Below are 22,325 nucleotides of genomic sequence, written 5' to 3'. Positions count from 1 at the left end.
TCTGTTGTAAAGTTTAACAAATGCTACAGGGCAGTATTATAAAACAGTCAAATGTCTGCCTGTAATTCATATCTTGATTTTTATAATGGATTTTTTTTCCAACAAGAAAATAATAGCCATTTCCCTTTAGAAAAACTGATTCATAACAATTAAATAGAATGTTAAGAATTGGATACTGCGAGTCGTGATTTTATGCTGCAATTCATTTAATTGTGCTCCTTATTGGTGTGCTCTCCTTGGCCACTGGGTGGCAGTATCGTGTCGTCCTGCCATACGGACGTAAAGTCGAATAGACTACTTCTCCTACTAATGCCACGATTCAGAAAAATGCCGTAATGTCATTTTTTTTCATTGCAGATAAAGAATATATGCCTGTGAGTATTGTTATATTATGTTTGAATGTGTAGCGCCACTGATTGTGTTGATATGTGTTTCTTCTAAAATTGCATCGATCAATGCTAAGCTAGTGTTCGTTAGCATTAAGCTAACCGGATGTTCGCAAGGCTAAGCTTTGGTTTTGTTGCATGCTGAAGACATTTTAACTTTGAATCAAAAATATCATTGACAAAAAAAATTGAAAATTGCGTCTTTTATTTCAAGGTATACACAACTAGATGTGGTAAACAACTCAGGACCGAACACCTTTTGATTGAAGCCACACACTTTTCAGGTGAGCAAAAATGTTGCAATAGGAAACAAAGTAGTAGTTCATTTCTTGCCTTTTAGAGTCCTTTGAAAATGCTTGTTTTTGGCTGTGGCTTTCATCTGTGAAAAGTGCATTTGCTGTTAAGCAAACAAGGAGACTGTATTGGAGAAAAACAAATCATTACATTTGTAAAGCACGGAGATGAGCCAGAAATGTTTTGAAACAACGTTTGATGGACTTTAATTTCCTTTGTTTTATGTTTAGCCCCAATTCTCAATTGACCCTGCACATGAACAGCAACACCCTCGGGCCATTCCTTGCCCAAATGGATCCGGAGAGACCACCCAAGCCCAACCCGGTGAGGTTCCATCTGGCACTGAATATGTTTCCCATTTGAAATTTGTTGTTGCATAACAATGAGGGCGTAATCATCACGTCATCAACAAAACAGGGCTGGCGAGCAACTTCTGTGTTTTTCCATTCAAAGCTCGGCTAATTCCTCTCATCTTTTTGCACACTCATGAATAGGTGAGAGGAAATTTACACTGATGTGGACAGTGCCTGCCACACAGGATGTCTGCACACACACACACACACGCACATTCTCAGGCACGCAAAAAGCAGAACAGGCCGTAGAAAGTGGACACAGCAAGCCTTTATAGTCGTGTCATCCAGAGAAAATCACTCAGTGGCTTTAGTTTATTTCTTACATTTAGTTTTTTTCTCGTTCTCAGAGTCCAGCAGGAGGCTGATTCATGCTTGCTTTGTCGTATCCATGGCAATAGCATACAAACACACAAAGAAAGTACCTGAATGCTACGGATGGATTGAAAACAGTAAGCTATGTACATTTCATTCACTTGACATCAATTAGACAAGATGAACTTTTCATTCACTACACTTAGATTTGTATATTTTTTTAAAATTTTATTTTAAGTGTCACCCCCACCGCGCACACACACACACACACCCCCACACACAACTTTCCAACACAAATGAGAGCAAAGTGACAGATATGAGTGCAAATATTTTTGTTCTTAATGTCCTTTCTGCAAAACAAAAAAATAACACTGAAAGAGAACGCGCAAAATAAAAAAAAAAAGTCAAAATGACAGAAATAAAAATATTCTAGGGATCTTGGCGAAAAGCATTGGGGCCAGAAAACAAACAAAAAAACTCTCAATGAATTTCAAGTTCCTGCACAGCAGAAGATAACATCTGGAAGAAGGCCTTGCTCTTCCTTCCACCTCCGTATCAACACACGCACACACACGCACACACACACCCCCACTCTCTCCAGCACACTTGCAGTAACACACACTCTCTCTCTCTCTCACACACACACACAATTCTTTCTTCAACCCACAAATACACTCTTTTCCACACACACACACACACCCGCACACCCCCACACACACGGAGCTCATTTACTGTTCCTCCATCATGCAACTATTTAGAGGTTGGGCCCAAGAGGCTAACAAACAGCCACACACACATGCTCACACACACACAGAGTGCGGTTGGTGCGAGGCGTCCTTTCTGGCTGGCGTTGACAACACGGCGGTTGCCACGGCGACGTCCTATCAACACTTCCTATTCCACCAGTCTGTGCTAGACAGCTGCAGCTCACAAGCTTGCTGCCCAAAATAGCTTCTCCGAGGCCTTTGTAGTCAATGCAACACATCTGTATATCATTTACAGCTATTCTTATTAATATCATCATCGTTCTTATCAGCTGTCATGCTAGATGTTCACCAACTTTCTGGGTACGGGGAGGACTTTTTCAAGGACTCCTCTAAAGAATCCTATCCCTGACAGTGTCTTATAGTGACAGGCAGAACAATTAAATGTTCTTCCAATAGATGGCAGAACTTGTGTTCTGACTAATTGGCATTCATAATACAGTTACGATGGCTTTTATTAGGCCCACATTTGACTCAATTTGTGAGTAAATCCAGATGAGACCATCATTTCGGGAAATTATTTTTTGTGCCTTTTTATGCTGTGAGATTTTTCATGTGTAAAACATGCTCCTCGGTTCAATAAGTGTTGTTTGAGTTCCTCTTTTTAAATTAGTGCTCCTCTGCCTATTTGCAATTGAAACTATGGACACAACTCACCGTAGCAATTAACGGAATAAAAGTATTGTGGCAGAGGAGCTTCATTTAGACAAAAGTAGCACTTTGCCGCAATCTCGCGGTATACTAGTGCCAAGGAATTATGTAGTTGTGAGTTGAGGAACTTCCTTTAGAATAATAAGTGATGCTTTACCACTCAAAAGGCGTTCTTTGTTGCCATCTTGCAGCATCTATAGGCAATTTTTAACCTTTTTAGGGGCCCGACAACTACTCATGAATTTTTGCAATTTGCGGCAGGGCTCATGTACCCTAACTAGTTTATGATGTTGTCTTTAACTGAGTTGCGCCAGTAGTTCATCAGCGTAGGGTGGGAATCTTAATGACAAAATTCCAGGAGTGCAGCTAGAAATTGGAAGGATTGTTCACCTTGACGGAGATCTGAACATTATAATAGAAGCTCCAAGCGAAGTGCAGTGACGTGAAGGCAATTATGAGAAGACAAAGAAACATTCAGAATGTTTGCTGAATGCTGTTAAAACGCTTTCTCCAACACACGCGCACACACACAAACACACACGCAATGTTCACAGTCGGCGGCTCAGATCCACACAGCGCATGAATGACTTTTTAGCCACCCCGGATGTGGAGCGTATTGCTACCTCGCTACCCCCCTCCTTGCCAGAACTCCAACTGGGTTGAAAGGTCGCCTCCCAGGCACTTGATTGACAGCGCGCGTACTGTTAAGTGGCGACCAATCGGCTCCGAAGAAAAAGCCAAGAAGAATCCTCAGCATGCAAACCAAGCTTACAGTGCCGCTGCTCTAGTGTCAGAAATGTGCAAAGCCGTTTCAGCATTGATTCCATTTCCTACTAGTGCGCCGAGTTGTCCACGTACAATCACGCTCTTTCTTGTCAATAGTAAGAAAAAATTTTATTTTCATGACATTTTTCGACCATAGTATTGAGTGACATTTCTAGTAAAATGCACTAGTAGGACAAGGGCACATTAGTAGAAGGACTAGGGCGCACTCGTACAATGATTGTCTTTCAGGTCCCTTTTTTTTTCCCACAACTGCTTTTCATTACTGTATGACATTTCTGCGCACTAGTAGAACGTCTACAATGGAATGCACTTGTAGGGCGCACTAGTAGAACAACTACAATGCACTAGTAGAAGGACGAGGATGCACTAGTACAATGACGATGTCTGTAACTGTCCTGGTTGTCTTTCTAGTGACGTTTTGGCACAAAACGTTCCACTACTCTATAACATTTCTGCACACTAGTGGAACAATCAGAATGCAGCTGTGGTACAAGTCCGGCACACTAGTAGAAGGTGGGTGCACTAGTTGAATGACTTTCAGTTCAATTTTTTCCCCGCCACTCATGGATGACTTCTACACACAACTAGGGCCCGATAGGAGAACCACTAGGCATACTAGTTAAAAAAAAAAGAAGTTGTTTTTTTTGTACTAGTAATTTCCACTACTGTATGATATTTCTTCGCACTAGCATAGCGACACTCTACAACTATGTTACCAATGAAGCAAAACAGTTGAGTGTGCACTACCAGTACTGCCAGTGAAGCGCTAGACGTTAACTAGAATTCTATAACATTACTTGTAGTGCAAAATTTTCAACTAGTGCACAGTTTTGCCTCACTTGTAACATGTTGTTCTACTAGTGCAGAGAAATGTCACACAGTTGTGCAAGACAGTAGTGTTTCTCTCTACTGTGATCAGCAAGTAATCGAGAATTTTGTAATTGCCTATAGAAACTACAAAATGGCGGTAAAGCACTAAATAAAGTTCCTCCCGTCACTTCAATTTTCTTCCTTGGCACCACTAGATGGAGCCAAAGCAATATTTAGACATGGCTTTGGCCTGAGTGCAAAAATAACATAGCAGGCTGTGGTTCACTTCAGTGGAAAAAAAAAACTTCAAGTTTAAGAAAGACGGTCGTTGTACTAGTGTGTTGAATTGTCTGAGTACATGGACTAGTACGCGCCATAGTAGGATATGGACTAGATGCTCAAACAGTTGGCCATCGAGGACACATGCTGTGCGTTGCTACAATAAGGTGACTCAAAAGCCCAATCAAAATTGACAAATAAATACACACTACATTACAGCGGTGGCGGACGAGATGGGCGGCGTGACGAGGTAGCGGGGGAAGCGAGAAGGGAGCGGGACGCGGCGCCCTCACAAGCGGTAGCGGGGGTCGGTGAAGGGCGGCTCCGAGTCGTCCATGGGCAACACCAGGCGCGTGCCCCTCATCACCAGCTCGTGGTCGCCGTACGCCAGCTCCCGGTCGGGGTCGTCAGCGGCTGCGCCGTGCGTGCACGCTCCGTCCGTGCTGATGGTGATGTCGCCGTAGTTTAGGTTGACGTCGCTGTCGGTAAGGATGAGGTCGGAGTCGTCGTCCTTGATCTGACACTCGTTCTGGTGAGAGGAAGGACGTGAATGTTACGTCTTGACAATGAAGCCCTGCTATATGTAAAAGTGGTTTTCTCAAGACATTTCCTACGTTCTGTGAGGCTAATTTTACCGGTCCGTCCTCCGTCCGCGACCTGGGCACCCTTCCGTCATCGTCCCTTCATGCTTATTCATAAAATAATTGCCCCAGTCCATCCTTGTCCTTTTAAAGCGCTTCCGTCTTTTTATTTTACCAGTCCAAAAAAAAAAAAAAAAGGGATCGTGCATGTCGATAGGCTAACGGCAGAGGTTTCATAATTCATAAACATTCATTAAAGCTCATTAACTGGCTAATTTCCTATTCACATCCACTCACAGTAATTTCTGGACTACACAACAAAATTAAACGCAACTTAAGACACCTGTTTTGGCTCTAAATTGCTTCTTCACACAGTCTGGCCCCCCCTCCGAGTCTGTCTGTGAGTAGACGCACTTAAAAACAAGAACATGTATCTTATCGTTCATAATCTGTTCAGTTAAAGTGGTCTTACGTCGAAGGCCTGCGGGCTGGTGAGGAAGCGGGCCAACGGGCCGCAGCAGGCGGGCAGCGTGGCTGTGAGTGGGGGGCCGCTGTGGGTCAGGATGGGTTTCAGGTAGCTGGAGGCTCCAGTCAAAGAAATGAAACATTTTCAATTCAGACCTGCAACTCCACACTATCAATAAATACGACATGACAGTGCCCCCTGCTGGCCGAGCAACAATTAAACCTCACCGCACAACACAGCGCACGTATATTTCTGGAAGGATACTTGTGGTCAAAGTTGTACCAAATTCGGAAAAGCCAGGCACTTTCCTGTTTGGTGCTTCGTCGCTCGGAACCGTCGCCGATGCTCGTCTGCGCATACACAGTGAATGTAAATTTTGATCAATTGATTTTTTTTTTTTTTTGGTGAAAGGGTCATGACAGTAGGGCTACACTCACAGAGTTGTCTTGGTCCGAGTCCACTCCAACCCTGTTCAAGAAAAACAAAAGAATTTAGCATGTTTAAGTAGCGTCCATCTGTCTGGAAACGGAATACGTATAAATATTAGTTGAGAATTACAAAGCAAAAAGAAGCTTAAGGAAGAGTCTAGTAGTAAAAAGCCTTTTATGGACAAAAGTCAGAAACTCTTAAGTCATAATTACAGTCCGAGGAATTTACTTCCTTTAATTAATTCACGATGTGCTGCTCAATACAGGAAGGAAAGCGTTTGGAAAGTTGTTACCGTATGCGCTGGCATGACAACATCTGCGTAGTGCCGCCGCCGCAGAACCACACGGTGAAGAAGACCACGAGCAGCGTGGTTGAGAACATCATCTGCCGTGCGTACGTGGCCGTGTCTCGAATGGACAGGGCGAACGTCATGGCGCCTCGCAATCCTGTAAGGCAAAGCGGAAGCGCAGAAGTCACGACGAGGGGGATCGGGGGGGGGGTTAAGTGTCGTGACATGACTCACGCGACACTTTTCGGACCGGTGCCGAACGTGTGACTAACCTGCAAACATCATCATGTGCTGAAAGTTGGATCGGATCTTGTTGCGTCGGCCCAGATTGAGGAGGAAAGAGAGCGGGTAGATGTTGGCCGCCCTGCCAAGGAACACTGCCACCTAGGTGTGACGTTTATGAAGGAGAACAACCGGCATATTTGCCATTCGGAATTTGCCAATTTGCAGATTTTTTTATGGAATCTACCCAACTTGCATGCCAAAGCCATGCCCAATACCAAAATACTGCTTTGCTGCCATCTTGTGGCATCTATCGACAACTACAACCCTTCATGCAGATTTTCACCCTTAGTGATCTAATTTTTTTCCCAATAGGATACAAAAGCCCCGACGATGAACATGGGGTTAAAGACGTGGTTCTTGAAAGTGAAGAGGGTCAGACCCATGTAGGAGAAGATGAAGTTCTCAGCCAGGAAGTTCAACAGCTCAAACAGCTGCAACAAAAGAAGACATCCATTGTTGTCATGTGCCCCAAAAAAATGTAACAATTGCCATTGTGTTTTCACTCTGGTCTGACCTGTTTAGTTCGGTCCTGGGACTCGGGAGACAGGTTGTTGAAGGTGTAGTGTGCCTGAGTGATTCCACAAAACAACACTGCCACCACCCCTGTGGCACAGGAATATGCAAATAGCGTTAGAATTAGTGTGCGTGTGCGTGTGTGTGTGTGTTTGGCTGTGTGTGTTTGTGTGACCTGTGAATCCACACGCCTCAGCCAACAGAAAGGTGCTCCACGACATGAGGAAGAACAAGGCCGTCTCCAGCAGCTGGAAATCTCTCAACTTTGTGAACTTGGTCACGTGCGAGCAGTTGTCAAGGCGTTCAACCAGACAGAAAAGACAATCGATACATAACAACATTTTTGTTAACAAAATAAAATGCAAAAACTTAAAAAAAAAAACTACATCGCACGTTTATCCAACTAAAACTAATTAATATTAGTGAGTTAATTGACATTTTCAGAATAATTATGAGCAAAATGTCCTTTCTTTTTGTCAATTAGTATCGTATATTAACTTTCGGCATGCATTTATTTTGAAATTTCTGTTCATTCGTAGCTACCGAAGAACCAATGTTAGTTGTTTGAGAAATGTACTTTACATAGTTTATTACACATTAATTGGTGCAAATCACTTTATCTTGCAATGGACAAATAATCCATATATTTAAAACAAAACTAATAAAAGCACAGGCGAAACAAAGCATCTTAAAAAATAAAAACATCCATTATCTGAGCCAAGTAACTAAAAAAAAACTTAAAATTAAACTATATGAATTTAAAAAAATTAAATCAAAACCAACCTTAGAAAAAAAATCCCAAACTATAACAAACCTGCCTGATATGTATCTTATTTGCCATCTCCGTGGAGAATCACTTTGTTAGATGATGATGCCAATGTGTAACTTTGTCTACCGAATAAGGAATGAAAAGGATATGAGCGCCGTGACGACGCCGGTGGCCACGCCGAGAGCGAAGGATCCGCTGAAGACACCGAGGAACATGCCAAAGGACTTGAACATGGCCACCACCTCAAAAGTGTGGCTGTTGTCGCCCTCCGGCTGGTAAGCCACAATGGACCTGCCAACAACAATCCGCAACTCTTCAATTAGTTCAAAAATCCCCTTTGAGATGTAAACGGGTCACATGTGTCATGTTTCTAGGATGCACACTGGACTTGTTCCTCATAATCCTGGACCAGAGTGAATCAGAATGAAAAAAAAAAAACATTTACTGTTTCTCATTTCGACTTTTATATTAAGAGCCTAGAATTTTTTTTTTTCATACAAATATGTACTGCATGGAGTGTGTTTGATGTGTGTGTCTATGCTGGAGAGTGTGCGCGCGTGCTTGCTAATGTTGGAGGTTGTGTGTGGGACTGTGTGTGTGTGTGTGCTGCACAGTGTGTGATTGCGTGTGTGCGCATTCGAGACTGTGTGTTTGTTGGATTGTTAGTGAATAAGTGTGTGTGTGTACGTTTTGTGTGTGTGTGTGTGTGTGTTGGGCGTGTGCATGTGTTCTACAGGGTCTGCGTGTGTGTCTGGTCTGCTAGAGTGTGTGCAAGTGTTGGAGAGGGTCCGTACGTACGAGTGATGAGTGTGTGTGTTCCAGAATGCATTTGTGTGTGTTAATTGAAGATTCGTGTGTTTGTTGGATGGGGTGTGCGTGTGCGTGTGTGTGTGTGCGTGCGCGTGTGCATAGTTACTATAATTATGATTTGACTCCTGTGTTATAATATCTTAGTGATAGGCTACGGCACGGTCCGACTTTGGGTTACGTTGCAACCGTAGGCACTGGACTCCATTCTAGAGCGAGGACCTCGGGTGCGTATTAAAGTAAAAAAGCAGGAACAGGAAGAACTCATTCCAATCAAGTTAAGTTGACAGTGACGGCGTTTGACCTTCCGGGTTGTGCTGCAATTTTCTGCAGTCAAGTATTTTGCTTTTAAGGTGATGAACTTGGCATTCATTTTTTCACTGCGTCTACTTTTCATCCCTGCTCTCCACACTCTCAAAAGGACAAATTGACAGATGTTTGCTCTCTCGACATCTATGTGCAAACGATAACAATGAAAAGTGTTATCTTGTTTGCTGACTCGTGATATAAATAACCGGTTAAAAATAGCACACTCGACTGGTGATTTGTCTTTTTTGTCTCAAAATATTCCCGTCACCATCTTCTACTTAAGTCCACTCGTTTGCTGGCTCGCTCAGAGACTCGTGGCAGGAATTCTGTGAGAAATGTCTGATTAGAGAATGAATGCTTTGTGGAAATATGTAGACCACGATGAGATGATATTATAGTGTAGGCCAGTGGTGGGCAAACAACGGCCCGGGGGCCATTTGCGGCCCACCATCTAATTTTCAGTGGCCTGTGGTACATACTAAAAAGTATATTTGACAAGGCCCACGAGGCTAATTAAAAAACAAAAAAGGTAGAGGAGGGCAGAGTGAGAGAGGAGGGGATCAAAATATATATAAAAAATAATTAGATCAATAAAAATAATCAGTTTTCTACGACAGAAATCAAAGTCTAATTACGGTTGAGAAGCTGAAAATTGCAAGATTTGGACAATTTCAAGTTAAACAATGGCTCTAAACGATTGCTCGATTACGAAAATGGTTGTCGATATATTTGAAAATCGATTATTTTGAGAATATAATCGCAGGTGAGCTTTTTGCGGCAGACTTACGAGGAGAGAACGACCGCCACGGCGTCGTTGAGCACGCTCTCACCAAACAGCAACGCGTACAAGTCCACGTCCACCTGCAGCTCGTTGAAGATGGCCAGCACCGTCACTATGGTAACGGAAGACACAAATTTGTTGTAAGCATGAGCTTGGTACTTCGAAAAGCTTGTATTTGGCGCTGATGTAGTTTGAAAAAAAAGTCTAAGATGGAGACAGGAAACGCACCAGGATCAGTGGCGGACACGATGGCGCCGAAGAACAGACAGTCCGTGAAGAAAAATTCGCCACCGAGTTGCCCCATGTGCTTTATCAGCATCACGCAGCCATACATCACCAACCTGGCAAAAAAAATTGACGATTATAAATCACAACAGATGTGTACATCGCATGACAAGTGAAAATCTTACCCGATGACAAAACAAGAAACGACTGTCCCCAAAAAGGCATAAGCCAGGATGGAGCCCATATTCCGGAAAAAGTGTCTCTGCAAACAAGACAGACGCCAACAAACGTGACTCAACTTCCTCCTGCTTAGATGATGATGATGATGTCATTAAGAGGCAACCCAAAAATGATTTGCTTACCCGCTTCAGGCTGTAACCGGCGTGAAAGATGATGGGTGGCAGGAGGATGTTAAAGAAGACTTCTGGGTCAAACGTCACCTAAGAATTTGTGGATGTGGTAAATAGTTCAGTAGATGTCCTGAGCGAGCTGAATAGTTTGATGTTAAAATAGTTTTAATCGGTCAAAAATGTTGAAGTTGGCAGTTGTTTAGTCCATATGTACAATATTTCTTAGTTTGGTGATTTAACTGTGAAAATGTCGGCCTTGTCCCCACCTTACGCAGCATCTCGTTGTCCTGCACGTCGTCCACCTCGCTGGCGCTGATCTCGCCCTTGAGCGTGTACTCGTAGAACTTGCCCTTGGACTGGACGAGCAGCGTGGCCGGGCTGGCGTTGACGTGGCAGCTCAACGTCACGTTGCCGACGTCGCGCGGGACGTGGATGCCGTAGCGCAGCACTACGCCCACCAGTAAACCTGGGCACCAGACAAGAAAAGCCGACATTTGTTTTGATTTGGAGATAAAAATTATTTATCATCTCGTGACTTGACTTGTTGATTTACAGTTAGAGGGAACTTGTATGGTAAGCCTACACAGTTGATTGAGACTGTTTGCGTGCTGCTGTTTTGGTTAGCAAAGGAGTCTACCGCACCTAAGACAACAGACACACCTCGCTTGCTCACTTTTGCCATCCGGAAATACACCACACGTCAGGTGAGACGTCATTACAAGGGCCTATTTGGGGTTCAAAACGAATATATAGCGGTAGAAGCGCACCATAAATCATCGCCAGGCCAGTTTCGTGCAAGAAGCGGAACCGGCGGTGTTTGAACAGCCAGATGGTCAGGATGGTGAGAGTGAGGAGCAGGATGAAGATGAGCAGGTCGGCGCTGTCCTGTCGGTGGCTTTCCTCAGCCTTCTTCTCGGTGACGATGTTCTCCATGGCACTGTCCTCCTCCTCCTGCTCTTGTTGCTGCTGCCGAGGCGACGAGGATGCTCGGCACACGCACACGCACAGCGACAGGCTCGCCACCAGCAGCGGCAGCAAGCGCCGCCACCGCGTCCTCGTCGCCCCGCGGCCTCGGCTGATAGTCCAGTTAAGCGCCATGGCCTGATGTTCAGCAGCTAAACGCTGCGGCGTCGACGTTGCGGAGTCCAAAACTTTGGTCAGTATCTCACACGGACTTACTGAGGAGGTAAAAAAAAAACGACAGCAACAGAGCAATCAATTCCAACCCAGAAGTAAAAAGGGTGCTTTTCCAAGACATTTTGGTGGACTTCAATTTAAAAGCGTCACGAGGGAAGGCTGCAAATTTAGAAGCGCGCCAAAAAATACATGATTGTTTTTAGAGTATTTAATAAAATTATTGAGTTTTTATTTATCATCTCATATGAATATAAATGTTATGCTACAGAATTTTCCTCACCAATAAATTCTGTTATTTTTATTTTGAAATCCCGTATTTTTGTTGCTATCCTCAACAGGAAGTGAGCGCGATACCGCTGCGTGTTACGGGTGAAACAATGATGATGAATGATGATAATGTGAATTTAATTTTGTGTATCAGTTTTCAAAACGAAATTAAAATGTTCTAAATATTTAAAAAAGACACATCAATTAACACAATTACAACAAACTAACAAGAAAATAAAGTCAAATGTCGGCTCAGCCTGAGCATATTTATTCTCCAGTTCACACATATAACGTAAACACAAATCCCAATGCTTATATTATACCAAAATCAAAAAAATGTTTTGCTGATTTTGTTTTCCTGACTGTCTCAATGTAACACTCCCTGTGATACTGACGTTAAGTTGCCCTGTTGCCGGAGATAATGGAATTTCAATGAATTCTCTGGAAATGTATGACATTATTATTTATAACACAACTGTGTCAGTGCATGAAGTAGTTTAGTGTTACAATATTTTTCTTCAAAAAAGCCAAATGCGGAAGAATCTCGCTTTTCCGAGGAGTACTTGAATGCAGCATGCGCTCCATCGTTTAGAAATATTTCTGATGGGCTCGTAAAGCTGAACTCGTGTCTGAAAGACGTTTGACATTATTTTTTTATTTGGATCGTAGTCACCGATCTTATTCCACGGTTTCGTGTAAATTACAAAAAGGAATATGACATCGAAACAGAAAGGTACGTCCGTTGCCATCTCGTTTGGTTAGCTTGCTATGCTAACGTTATCAGGCTAGTTACCATTCAACAACATAAACATTATTTACAGAAAAATGTAAAAAGCAAACATATAATATGCTACATTTGTTTTAATTCTTATATTTGTTGACGGAAGCTTGATATTTAAATAGCTACTAACTACAAACACCAGTGGAAAGACAAAAACTGCATTGTAAATAAAGCACGTTTGTAACATTTTGTGCTATAGCAATGTGGCTTTAGTAGAACGGTGTATTCTGCTTCAGTAACGTTATTAAATATCAACAGTTGTGTAATGACGTGGATGAGAATATCCCCAAGTATAAAACGAAGTAATCATTTATACCAAATAAAATGAAACGAAAAGATGACAAGGTAACGTCCCACCTTAAAAACGGTAGAAATGAAAAGATACGACAGAATCGCAACATGTCAAAATACAAAGCATCAAGTTGAAATACAAAAGAAAGCACTGGATGTTTTGTGCTGATGAACATTCTACAAGTTCACGTGACATATTCCTTTTTGGCCTTCTAGCTGGTAAAGTTGGCTCCAAGAGTAAGGAGGATGCTCCCTATGAGTTGGAGAATCAGTTCATCCTGCGCCTGCCAACGGTAAGCATCTGCAGATTTTTATTTTCTTCCTCAGCAAAATGCACTGTGACCAATTTCTAAAAACGTTTTCATTCTGCCAGGAATATGCATCTACCGTAAGGAGGATCGCCCAGTCTAGTAGTATGAATATGAAGGACAGACTCACCATTGAGTTGCACCGTGAGTCCCTTCTTTGTCTGCAATCCGAATATTTTAGAAGCAATATTATTCTGTTTAGATTGGACCTTTGAATGAGGTTCTGCTATTAGTCCGTGCATATCGTCAGGTTTATCATGTTTTAATTTTTTTTTTTTTAATATTGATTCACAGCTGATGGTCGCCATGGCATCGTGAGGGTGGACCGTGTCCCTCTGGCCTGCAAACTGGTGGATCTGCCTTGCATCCTTGAGTCGCTCAAAACCGTGGATAAGAAGACTTTATACAAGACAGCTGATGTCTGCCAGGTAGAACACGACCAAAGTATTGTATTTAGGGATAAAAAGCCGTCCTTTGTTTTGATTCTGTATGGCAACTTAATCATTAGTTTTGGTGGGTCCTTTTCATGCTGGAAACATTTTGGTGTGCAGCAGAAGAGTTTGATATAAGTGTCATTCTTTTTTTATTGATTTTTATTGAGATGGTTGGATGCAGAAGGATAATTTGGGTAAATGTAAACAGACTGAACAAGGTTTGAGAGGAGATAGACAGATAAAACAGAACAAAACTAATGACAGCTTAACGACAATATTTGACAACAAAAACTTGTATTATTAATGTGCGAAAGGATTGGAGTTATGTGCTGGAAGTGTCTAAGTATGGTTTGTGTCAAACAACATTTTGGGGTACAAATCAATATACAGGACCATATTGGGAATTTTTGGTTGTACCTTTTTGACACGATTCCAAACAGTACAACAGTTTTCATGACCAAAACAAGACCACAGCGCCAGCGAACCTTGGTGGCAGTGGCATCTCACTTTTCTTCAACCGGAATATTTGATGCTTAGTCAATGCGGAGCGAATTATGAACAGCTCAAAATAACAGTCACCAAACCTTCAGGATCTGCTCGAAAGCAAAAAAATAAATGAGGTGACACAATCATTTATTACCAATGATGAACGATTGAAATATGTCATGTCCTCACTTTGTGTGGTCAGATGCTGGTGTGTACCCTTGATGGCGACCTGTACCCTCCTTTAGAGGAGCCAACGGGCACCGATCCCAAGACCAAGAAGAAGGACAAAGACAAGGACAAGAAGTTCATTTGGAACCACGGCAGTAAGAAGACAAATGCGAACACTTGTAAATGCTTCACATTATAATCGTCACTTTACTAATGAGCTTGTTTTACCCCCCCCGCCCAGTCACATGTCCCCTCAAGAACACACGCAAGAGGAGATTTCGCAAGACGGCAAAGAAGAAGGTTTGCAATCCATTTTCTTTTCCCCATTGGCCTTCCCGCCTCGCATCAGTCTTTTTAGCATCCATCTCCTCTTTTGGCTTTTACCCAAGCAGACGTTTACATTTCTTCTAACAGCACCTCTAGTGAACCTTAGATTTACATATAAATAAAGCCCCTCCATCTTTGTTGGTCCCGAAGGCAAAGCAACAAAAAAGCAATTTCACCGGCACTTCTTTTCATAGTGAAGCAACATATGCTGGAGCGCTGCACTTCAACTTGCTCTTTTGAATCAATCATTCCGAAGGTGCAGTGTTGAGTCGCATCGATTTGGCCGCCTTCTCTTTTCTAATCGCTAATGTTCTCGCTGGCACCAAGCCAACTGCTGCAACCGGCACTCTGTCTCTCTCTCGAGCTATTTCTCTCTTCCCCGCAGTACATTGAATCTCCCGACGTGGAAAAGGAGGTGAAGCGGCTGCTGAGCACAGATGCCGACGCTGTCAGCGTTCGTATCCTTCCGCAAACGCTCGTCCGTCACGCCACGCGCCGTTGACAATATCGCTTCTGTGCCATGTCACGCAGCGTCCCGTCTTAGCTGACACCAGGCCACGCCAAACTAAACAAAACAGGTCAACTGAGCGGAGAGAACGAAAAATGTGAACTGCAAGGGCGGCCAAGCCTTTTTTTCCCCTGTTGCCGGTTTAGTCCTACAAGGGGCTGTTCTCTCCAGCTATTATCTTTTTTTGTGGTGGTTCTGAATTTGGAGCCAGAAATCACAACACTTGAACTTCTCCTACATAATTAGCTGAGCCTAACATTATCGTTGCAAATTTTAATCACCAATATGCAATTGGGCGCATTTGTTTATATACCAGTTGGTATTTTATTCATTTTTTTTTTTTTTATCATTAAGTGGGTAAACATATGAGCACAACTGCGTGTGAGTGCCGCCTGCATATTGTGCAGAGCGAGCTTCATACGTGGTGTGTTTCTTTACACATTTCGCAGTCACACTTTATTTGAAGTTTGTTCATAACAGTGTCATAATCATGACATGACACCTGTCATGAACATGAATGAATCCTTATGACAGATGTCATTAAGTGTCATTCGGTAAATTCCATCACTTTTGATGCAAAGTTGACGTTGATCAATGCATCAAAAATTTACCGGATGACACCTAATGACATCAATTTTGCAAAGTGTTACTCATTTTGCTATTTTATGGGTTTAATATTAGCGTAATCCAGAGAAAATTAGTACCCTGGTGTGTCGACTCACAAAGTTGGGCCGTTGACCTTGAGCCGTGACGATCAGGGTGGGAAGTCATAGCCGAGGACGACATGAAGGACGGAGATCCGCACGGCTCCTTGGCTAACTTGGACTCGTCACCTGGCACATCGGGACACAAGATGGGTCACGGATCCTCAAGTAAGTCTCATACGCGTAACATTCATGCTTCAGAAGTTCAGAAATGTTGTACAATTTGGAATTTAAACAAAGTTTGCTGGAAAATGTGCCACAAAAGTTAAACATTCATGATTTGTGATGACGTGTCAGCCCCTCAGCAACACTTGACTGATGACTGCAAAATTGATGTTAATGCTATTTCTGAAATGGTCCATCTGCTCGGTACAATATGAGCAATATAATCTAATTTACAGATATTTTTTTTTCTTTTTAATAATCTATATATTTGACTTTCTAAAGCAGTCACTATCAGCGTGATAGTAGTGGTATGTAAAAGAATCCGAGTATGCACAGTTCAGTTGTATTTCACTTTTAAGTTAACATCATTTGCGTTAAATCTATAGGACATTTTAATTTTTTATTCAAGTACAGTTTAAAAAAATGTTGACAGTATTTAAGCACAGTGAAAATATTTGTTTGCACTGTAAATAAATTAAATCAACTTTTTTAGGAATTGAAGTCACAGGACACGCAGATTTTTTTTTTAAACACAAAACTTGGAGTGGGTTGCACCACAATTTTTTTTATCTGAAAAGAAGAATAATTTACACAAAGTTTTACCTCTGCATTCGACCCACGGTAGCAAATCGTAACCACTGTTATTAGCCGATTCTAGATTTTGACGCAGTCCAACACATCCGTACAATCTGAGTTAACGATTGCTAACTCTTTACGTCGGCCAGCCCAGCATGACGAACTGCGGGAGATGTTCAACGACATCAGCAGCTCCAGCGAGGACGAGGAGGACGACGTGGACCACCACGAGGATGAAGACCTGAACATCGTGGACACGGAAGACGACTTGGTCCAAGACAAGATGGACGAGGTGGACCCTGCGCAACGAGAGTCGGACACAAATAACCAAATAGGTGAGAGCGGACATTTCTTGGTAGCGAGCTCAGAAAAGTCATTCCGTTATCATTTTAGGTCCAGGCAGTTCTTTTTCAAAGGTCATGCTCATAATCCAAACACCAATCAAACATAAGCACCTCTAAATGCCATCGGAATTAACTTTATTTAAATCAGAAATTATCTTCATCTATTTTTTTTATTCATTTAGCCGTATTGAGTTTCGAATTGTTTCTAGAACATTTTGAATTTGCAGTCGGTGTTGTAATGTTGTGGTATTAAAGTCAAATTTTAATCAGCGAAGAAAAGTCGTATTTTAATAAATAAATTTCAAAATTACAACTTTGTTTCAGTAATGCTAAGCCCTCGAAAAGAATTGAGCTGTGCTGTCCAAAAATTAGGACATGCTTCCTGTCACTTGCCTGATATCCTTAAAAAATACAAAAACAACCTTTTTTTTTTTTTTAATTCATGCAGGAATGTCGAATTTGTGTGATCAGAGTCTTATCAGAGCTTTTAATTGGCGCACAGTTGAGATGGGAGCGGTAACGTGTTTTTTAGCTTTAGAGGTATGAGATTTTTGAAGCAAAAAAGTTGTTTTATTTTTAATGTTATGAAGATAAAGTTTTTTTTTTTAATTCAAGAAAGAGAATTCTGAATCTGCACAAGAACTAAGACGAGATAAGAATTAGTGATCTTATGAGAATAGTCTTATTTTTCCCGGATAAATTAGTAATACAATGATTTCTAATATAGAAGACAGTACTAGTCTAAAATAATTCTTTGTAATATTACTCCGTTATTATGAAAAATCAGTTCTTGGTCTTAAAAAAAAAAAGTGATCACAACAATCATTTATGAGCTTTTAATTGACATAAAGTGAAGGTAAGGATGCGTAACCAAAAAGCCACAGGTCTAGTTGGTGACAAGAATAATTATTTGTATCGCTGGCCATATTTTTTTTCATGAGATTAAAGTCATAATCACACAATTGTGCATTTTTCTTACAATGAGGGAAAAAATGCTAGTTTAATTCCCTTAATGTCTGACTCTTACAATAATAAACCAACGAAAAATGTCATAATTGTACAAAGGGCAAACATTTTAATTTTATAATTATTCCATTTTAAAATGGCAAGCATAAATGTGCTGCCTTTGTTAAAACGAGGACGGTTGTGGATGTTCTCGTCTAATGAAATATTCAACCTTTAATGGGACATAAATGGCCTCTTTTCTTTTATTTGCGTTCACATCATGAAGTGTTTTCAACTCATATTCTCTCCGAACAGAGAGAAGCTTGTGAGGCAATGTAGACAATCCCTCGTTAAAATTCCCTCTTACTTTCCTCATTTTTCCTTTTCAGCACCGGCCCGGCACTATGTCGAAAAAGTCGCGAGGGGAATAAATTGCCTCCGATTAGTTGCAAGGGGTACTGCAGTTGTAGTTGAGGTGAGGTAGCGGGCCGTCACTTTAGTGTAATTTAACAGCCGCTCTGTGTGCAGTCCCGAGCAGGCTCATTTAGTTGTCCTTTGAGTGCTTTAATCCGCTGCCTTATGTCCTTTTTAAATGGCTTTGTTGTAGCCATTAAGCATCATTTGTGACATCCTGGCGAGCCAAGATGAGCGTCCCCCTGACTGTCAGCCATGTGAAAATGACCATCCTCGTCTCGCCCTCGCCTGAAAGCACAGGATGTCATATCCTGTATTTTACGTAGCATGGAGTTTTGAAAAAAAAAAACTACAATGAAATTTTGTTTAGTTTTGTATTTCTTATCATTTCATGAGGTCTGTCAAGCAGCCTTTGTTTTTTTTTTGCCTTGACTAAAACGTTCTCCCGCTGTTTGTTCATTGCAGTGATGGAGTACCAGGTGCAGATCAGCGGCGTCAAAGCCAAGCTTCAGGAAACGCGAGCACGCAAGAAACAGCAGGAGGAGCTGATCATGAAAGTGGAAAACCAGGCGCTTAAAGTGAGCGCGCACACACACAACACACATTGATTGTACACTTGACTTAATAAAGTAGGTTTGTGCAGCTGAGAGGCAAAAAAATAATTGCAAAAGTTTATTGATTTCAGTGGTAGTTGTCAAAAAGAGAAATTTGTGCATATTTCATAGATTCAATAAACCCAGGGGGGAGAATACGTTTTGGATAATTCAGTTGTACTTAGAATTCTTCATCAAAATTTTTTTTTTTTTATTAGCTGAAAGCGATAATCATTCAAATGAAAAAACTAAAATCAATGCACGTTGATGTGACACCTTCGATACTGCAGCCTTACAAACTTTGGAGTCTTATTAAAAGTCACACTGGTTACTTTTTACAATTGCGCGACATTGGAGAATGTTAATCGGCGACTTACACAACATCCTTTGCACAAAGGTGACCCTGGAAGCGGTTATTTTGTCACTGTAATAAAAGCAGAATAAGTTGCCTTGGAACGAACAAATTTTGCATTTTGATTACCGTAGTCAAAATTTCAGGAGAATAAATGCCGTTATGATAAAAGACTTGCACAGAAAATTGTAAAATGACAGGAATATTAATCCGGAAATTTCTTTCAATGAGATTGAAGTTGCATACATTTTTGTTCTAATAATAAAAAATAAAAAATATTAAAAGTACATTCTTGGTACTATTATAAGAAGAGAAAAATGAATAAATGTGGTGACGTTCAACTCAACACCAGAATATTTTTTTTCTTACACTGACAACAAAGGTCTACTTTTATCAGAATGATGTTGGCATATTATGAGCATAAACATAACAAGTTGGATGTTATTAGCTTATTAATTTTTGCATTATCACGTTCTGGGATAAAATTGCAAATGGGGACAGATTGTGTTGAAGCTGATCGTTGAGCTGGCGGGACAGCGAGCAGACACGGCTGCCATTTAGCGCTGTCGCTGTCCGCCGTTTTGGGCACGCCGTCTGCCATCGTTACCGTCATGGTCGCCACGCAAAAAGGTCAGCCGTCTCTGACTGACATTCCGCTCGGCCTTTCTGTCGGAGCCGACAGAGTCACATGCACACGCGCACATTTGAGGCCATCGCAATTAAAGGATGTGCGAGACGGCAATTTCAAACAAATGTCAAATCTCTCTTTTCCCAGAACCGATTCCAAGCGTGTTTGGATGAGATCATTCAGCAGGAGGAGCGCGAGATGGAGCAGGTGAGGCTTCCACACGGTCACGTGATGACAAAATGCCGTGCAGTGTTTCGGCCTTGGTGCCAAGGAACTGTGTTGATGTGAGTTGTGTCGTCTTTTGCTGCCATCCTGTGGCATCGAAAGGCATGAAGAGGCCTTTTTCACGACGGCCGTCAATTGCTCGTGGAATTTTGTTTTGCGCTTTTCATTTCTTGTGACACCTCAAACTGAAAAACATAAAAAAAACAAGCCTGAGAAATGGCCGAGCGACGCTGGGTCACACAAGTTGAATGTTGGCGGCTTTTTCACATGGCATTGACTTTTTCCTCAGTGAACTGCGCCATCTTTGACTGCGATCATAAATTTCTACTACCTTCCTTCTTAATCAACGTGACAAGCCGAGATTCACCGCCTAATCTTTATCTTCTACTCAAAAGCTGTTCCTGCCAGCACGCCATCTACAGGGATTTGTTCGTCATTACAGATTGGTAGTCAAATTTGGTATTCACCGGCAAACTGAGGCCCGCCTCCATGAGTATCAGTTCCACGCTGAGAAAAAAAATACACATAGATGAATTGATGAATAGCGAAACACTGATAGTGTGTAGAGGGTTGCCTGTGCGCCGCTTTTAGGGCTATGAAATTTCCGAAAAATAATTTGTACTCCATCTTTGATTATGGAAACGTGCTCATCCATGACACCGAGCCTCTCCTGTTTGTCCCGCTCCAACAGCTGGCATCGCTACAGGAACAGCTGGACTCGCTGATCGAGAAGTGAGCACCAGGGGGCACCCTCAGCACCACAATGGAAGTGAGTGATGAAGATGACGACGAGGAGGAGGAGGAGGACGTGAGCTTCGGCGCAGACTTGCTGTGTCATTCCTTTTTAGTTTGGTATTTTTACACAGACCTCAGAGACCGCCCCCATTTGCATATCAGCTCAGATCACGTTGTTTGTAGCCGTGGCATTAAAGTGTTTTGTTTCAACTGAGAATGATGCGAGGTGTCGTTTTTATATTTGCTATTTTTTGGGGGGGGTGGGAAGGAATGTTTCTTTTTTTTTTTTTTCTAGACAACCATCAATGCAGCCTTGATGGCTTCCTGTTATGCACGCTCGCAGACAGGAAGTTTATTTGCCCTTTTTATTGTTTTTAAACTGACGGATCATTTTTCACTGAAGGCGGGTAAACCTTCAAAGTGAGTTGCATCACTGTGCAAATATATTCCTTATTTGAATTCTGATTCATTCCTCACACTCCCTTGGTCACACTTTTAAATGAACCTCATCGGTCACCCCGTTAAGAAACTGGCCAATATCTGAATGGTGAGTTTTTAATGTCTGTTTCATCTGTTTCTTGTAGATATAAAGAGATGACGTCAATAAGGATTCAAAGACGTCCAAACATCTTAACTGTGTAGTTTTGGTAATGATACAAGTTGGACTCTTTTCTTGTTAAATATTGAGAATTAATCATATTGTGATTGATTTTTCCACACTCACTCCTCCCCAAGGTGTTTCACTCGCCAAATATAAACAGGACTATAAAATGTTTTACAGGTTAGTCGGTTTTACGCCGAGTTTAATTATTTAAAAGTCGCAACATTATAACTACTTTGGGAGAAAACAGGTTTTGCAACAATAGTTTTTTTTTTTTTAATGAGAAAAAGAAATGTTGCGCTTTTTCTGAGAATACGTTTTTTTCTTTTTATGATAGAAAAGGTAGTACTTTATATGATGTTGGTCACATGTTTTCGGAAGCGGAGCCATGATTGGTCGTTACCTGAACCCTGAGCAACTGTGATGTCATTTTCAGTCGACAGATTTGACAAAAACGGCCACCCCCTGAGATGGCGAAAAACGGCTGGATTTTGCTCCTTAACTCATATTCCGCAAATGCAATATTAATCAAATTACCATGTTTTGACTCGTGGGCCTGCACAGAACATATTCTTGTCGGGATTTTTGGGGGGGTTGACTTCCCCTTTAATGTGGAAAAAGAATATATGCCTCCTTTTTTTTTTTTTTTAATTTATAATCCAGAATATTTGAGTTCTTTCAATGACCAAAATCAAAACATGTATGTTGTGGCTTGTCCTCCTTACCTTCACTGGAATTACGCCCCTTCCCGGTGTGTGAAAGTCACCTGATCTCCTTTTTCTTCTTCTCCTTCCTACATGAGATTCTCCCGCCAATAGTAGAAGCCAGGCACGGATTAGCTCCTTAGATTAAAGTGGCCAGATCGCCCGGTTCGGCCTAATCCCGCCATCTGTCAGA

The 22,325-nt window shown here is 41.8% G+C and overlaps 2 protein-coding genes and 1 long non-coding RNA gene across 4 annotated transcripts; 2 read left to right on the top strand and 1 right to left on the bottom strand.

Moving 5' to 3' along the window:
* Window positions 1-250: 250 nt before the first annotated feature.
* LOC148338579 (uncharacterized) lies at window positions 251-8,631 on the top strand. Its single transcript, XR_015842866.1, has 5 exons — window positions 251-374; window positions 601-670; window positions 911-1,004; window positions 1,381-1,482; window positions 8,102-8,631. It is a non-coding gene; the product is annotated as an uncharacterized LOC148338579 (long non-coding RNA).
* On the bottom strand, window positions 2,044-11,681 carry slc9a6a (solute carrier family 9 member A6a). The gene is made up of 16 exons (XM_088293757.1): window positions 11,207-11,681; window positions 10,706-10,905; window positions 10,452-10,529; window positions 10,275-10,351; window positions 10,093-10,205; window positions 9,871-9,976; window positions 8,117-8,258; window positions 7,374-7,479; window positions 7,200-7,288; window positions 7,003-7,116; window positions 6,673-6,784; window positions 6,404-6,557; window positions 6,120-6,150; window positions 5,947-6,032; window positions 5,689-5,794; window positions 2,044-5,164 (listed from the first exon to the last, which is right to left on the bottom strand). The coding sequence occupies exons 1-16, from the start codon at window positions 11,535-11,537 to the stop codon at window positions 4,925-4,927; spliced, it is 2,085 nt and encodes a 694-aa protein (XP_088149883.1). The 5' UTR covers window positions 11,538-11,681; the 3' UTR covers window positions 2,044-4,924.
* A 711-nt stretch (window positions 11,682-12,392) lies between these two features.
* taf7 (TAF7 RNA polymerase II, TATA box binding protein (TBP)-associated factor) lies at window positions 12,393-22,307 on the top strand. 2 transcript variants are annotated; one of them, XR_015842865.1, is made up of 14 exons: window positions 12,393-12,576; window positions 13,132-13,208; window positions 13,289-13,367; window positions 13,518-13,651; window positions 14,346-14,466; window positions 14,553-14,611; window positions 15,024-15,096; window positions 15,905-16,018; window positions 16,741-16,926; window positions 18,760-18,872; window positions 20,015-20,074; window positions 20,784-20,861; window positions 21,412-21,474; window positions 22,231-22,307. XR_015842865.1 is itself a non-coding variant. In XM_088293753.1 (12 exons), the coding sequence occupies exons 1-12, from the start codon at window positions 12,558-12,560 to the stop codon at window positions 20,826-20,828; spliced, it is 1,080 nt and encodes a 359-aa protein (XP_088149879.1). In that variant the 5' UTR covers window positions 12,393-12,557; the 3' UTR covers window positions 20,829-21,044. The 2 variants fall into 2 exon arrangements, 1 of the variants encoding a protein (XP_088149879.1); XM_088293753.1 differs by lacking the exons at window positions 21,412-21,474; window positions 22,231-22,307 and having other exon boundaries at window positions 20,784-21,044.
* The last annotated feature ends 18 nt before the right edge of the window (window positions 22,308-22,325 follow it).

The sequence above is a fragment of the Idiotropiscis lumnitzeri genome, chromosome 4, assembly GCF_059441095.1.
Source record: "Idiotropiscis lumnitzeri isolate Australia: NSW breed Sydney's pygmy pipehorse chromosome 4, RoL_Ilum_1.0, whole genome shotgun sequence".
NCBI classification, from domain to species: domain Eukaryota; kingdom Metazoa; phylum Chordata; class Actinopteri; order Syngnathiformes; family Syngnathidae; genus Idiotropiscis; species Idiotropiscis lumnitzeri.
The sequence above is the reverse complement of the archived record's forward strand: the minus strand, read 5'-3'. Positions and strand labels throughout refer to the sequence as shown.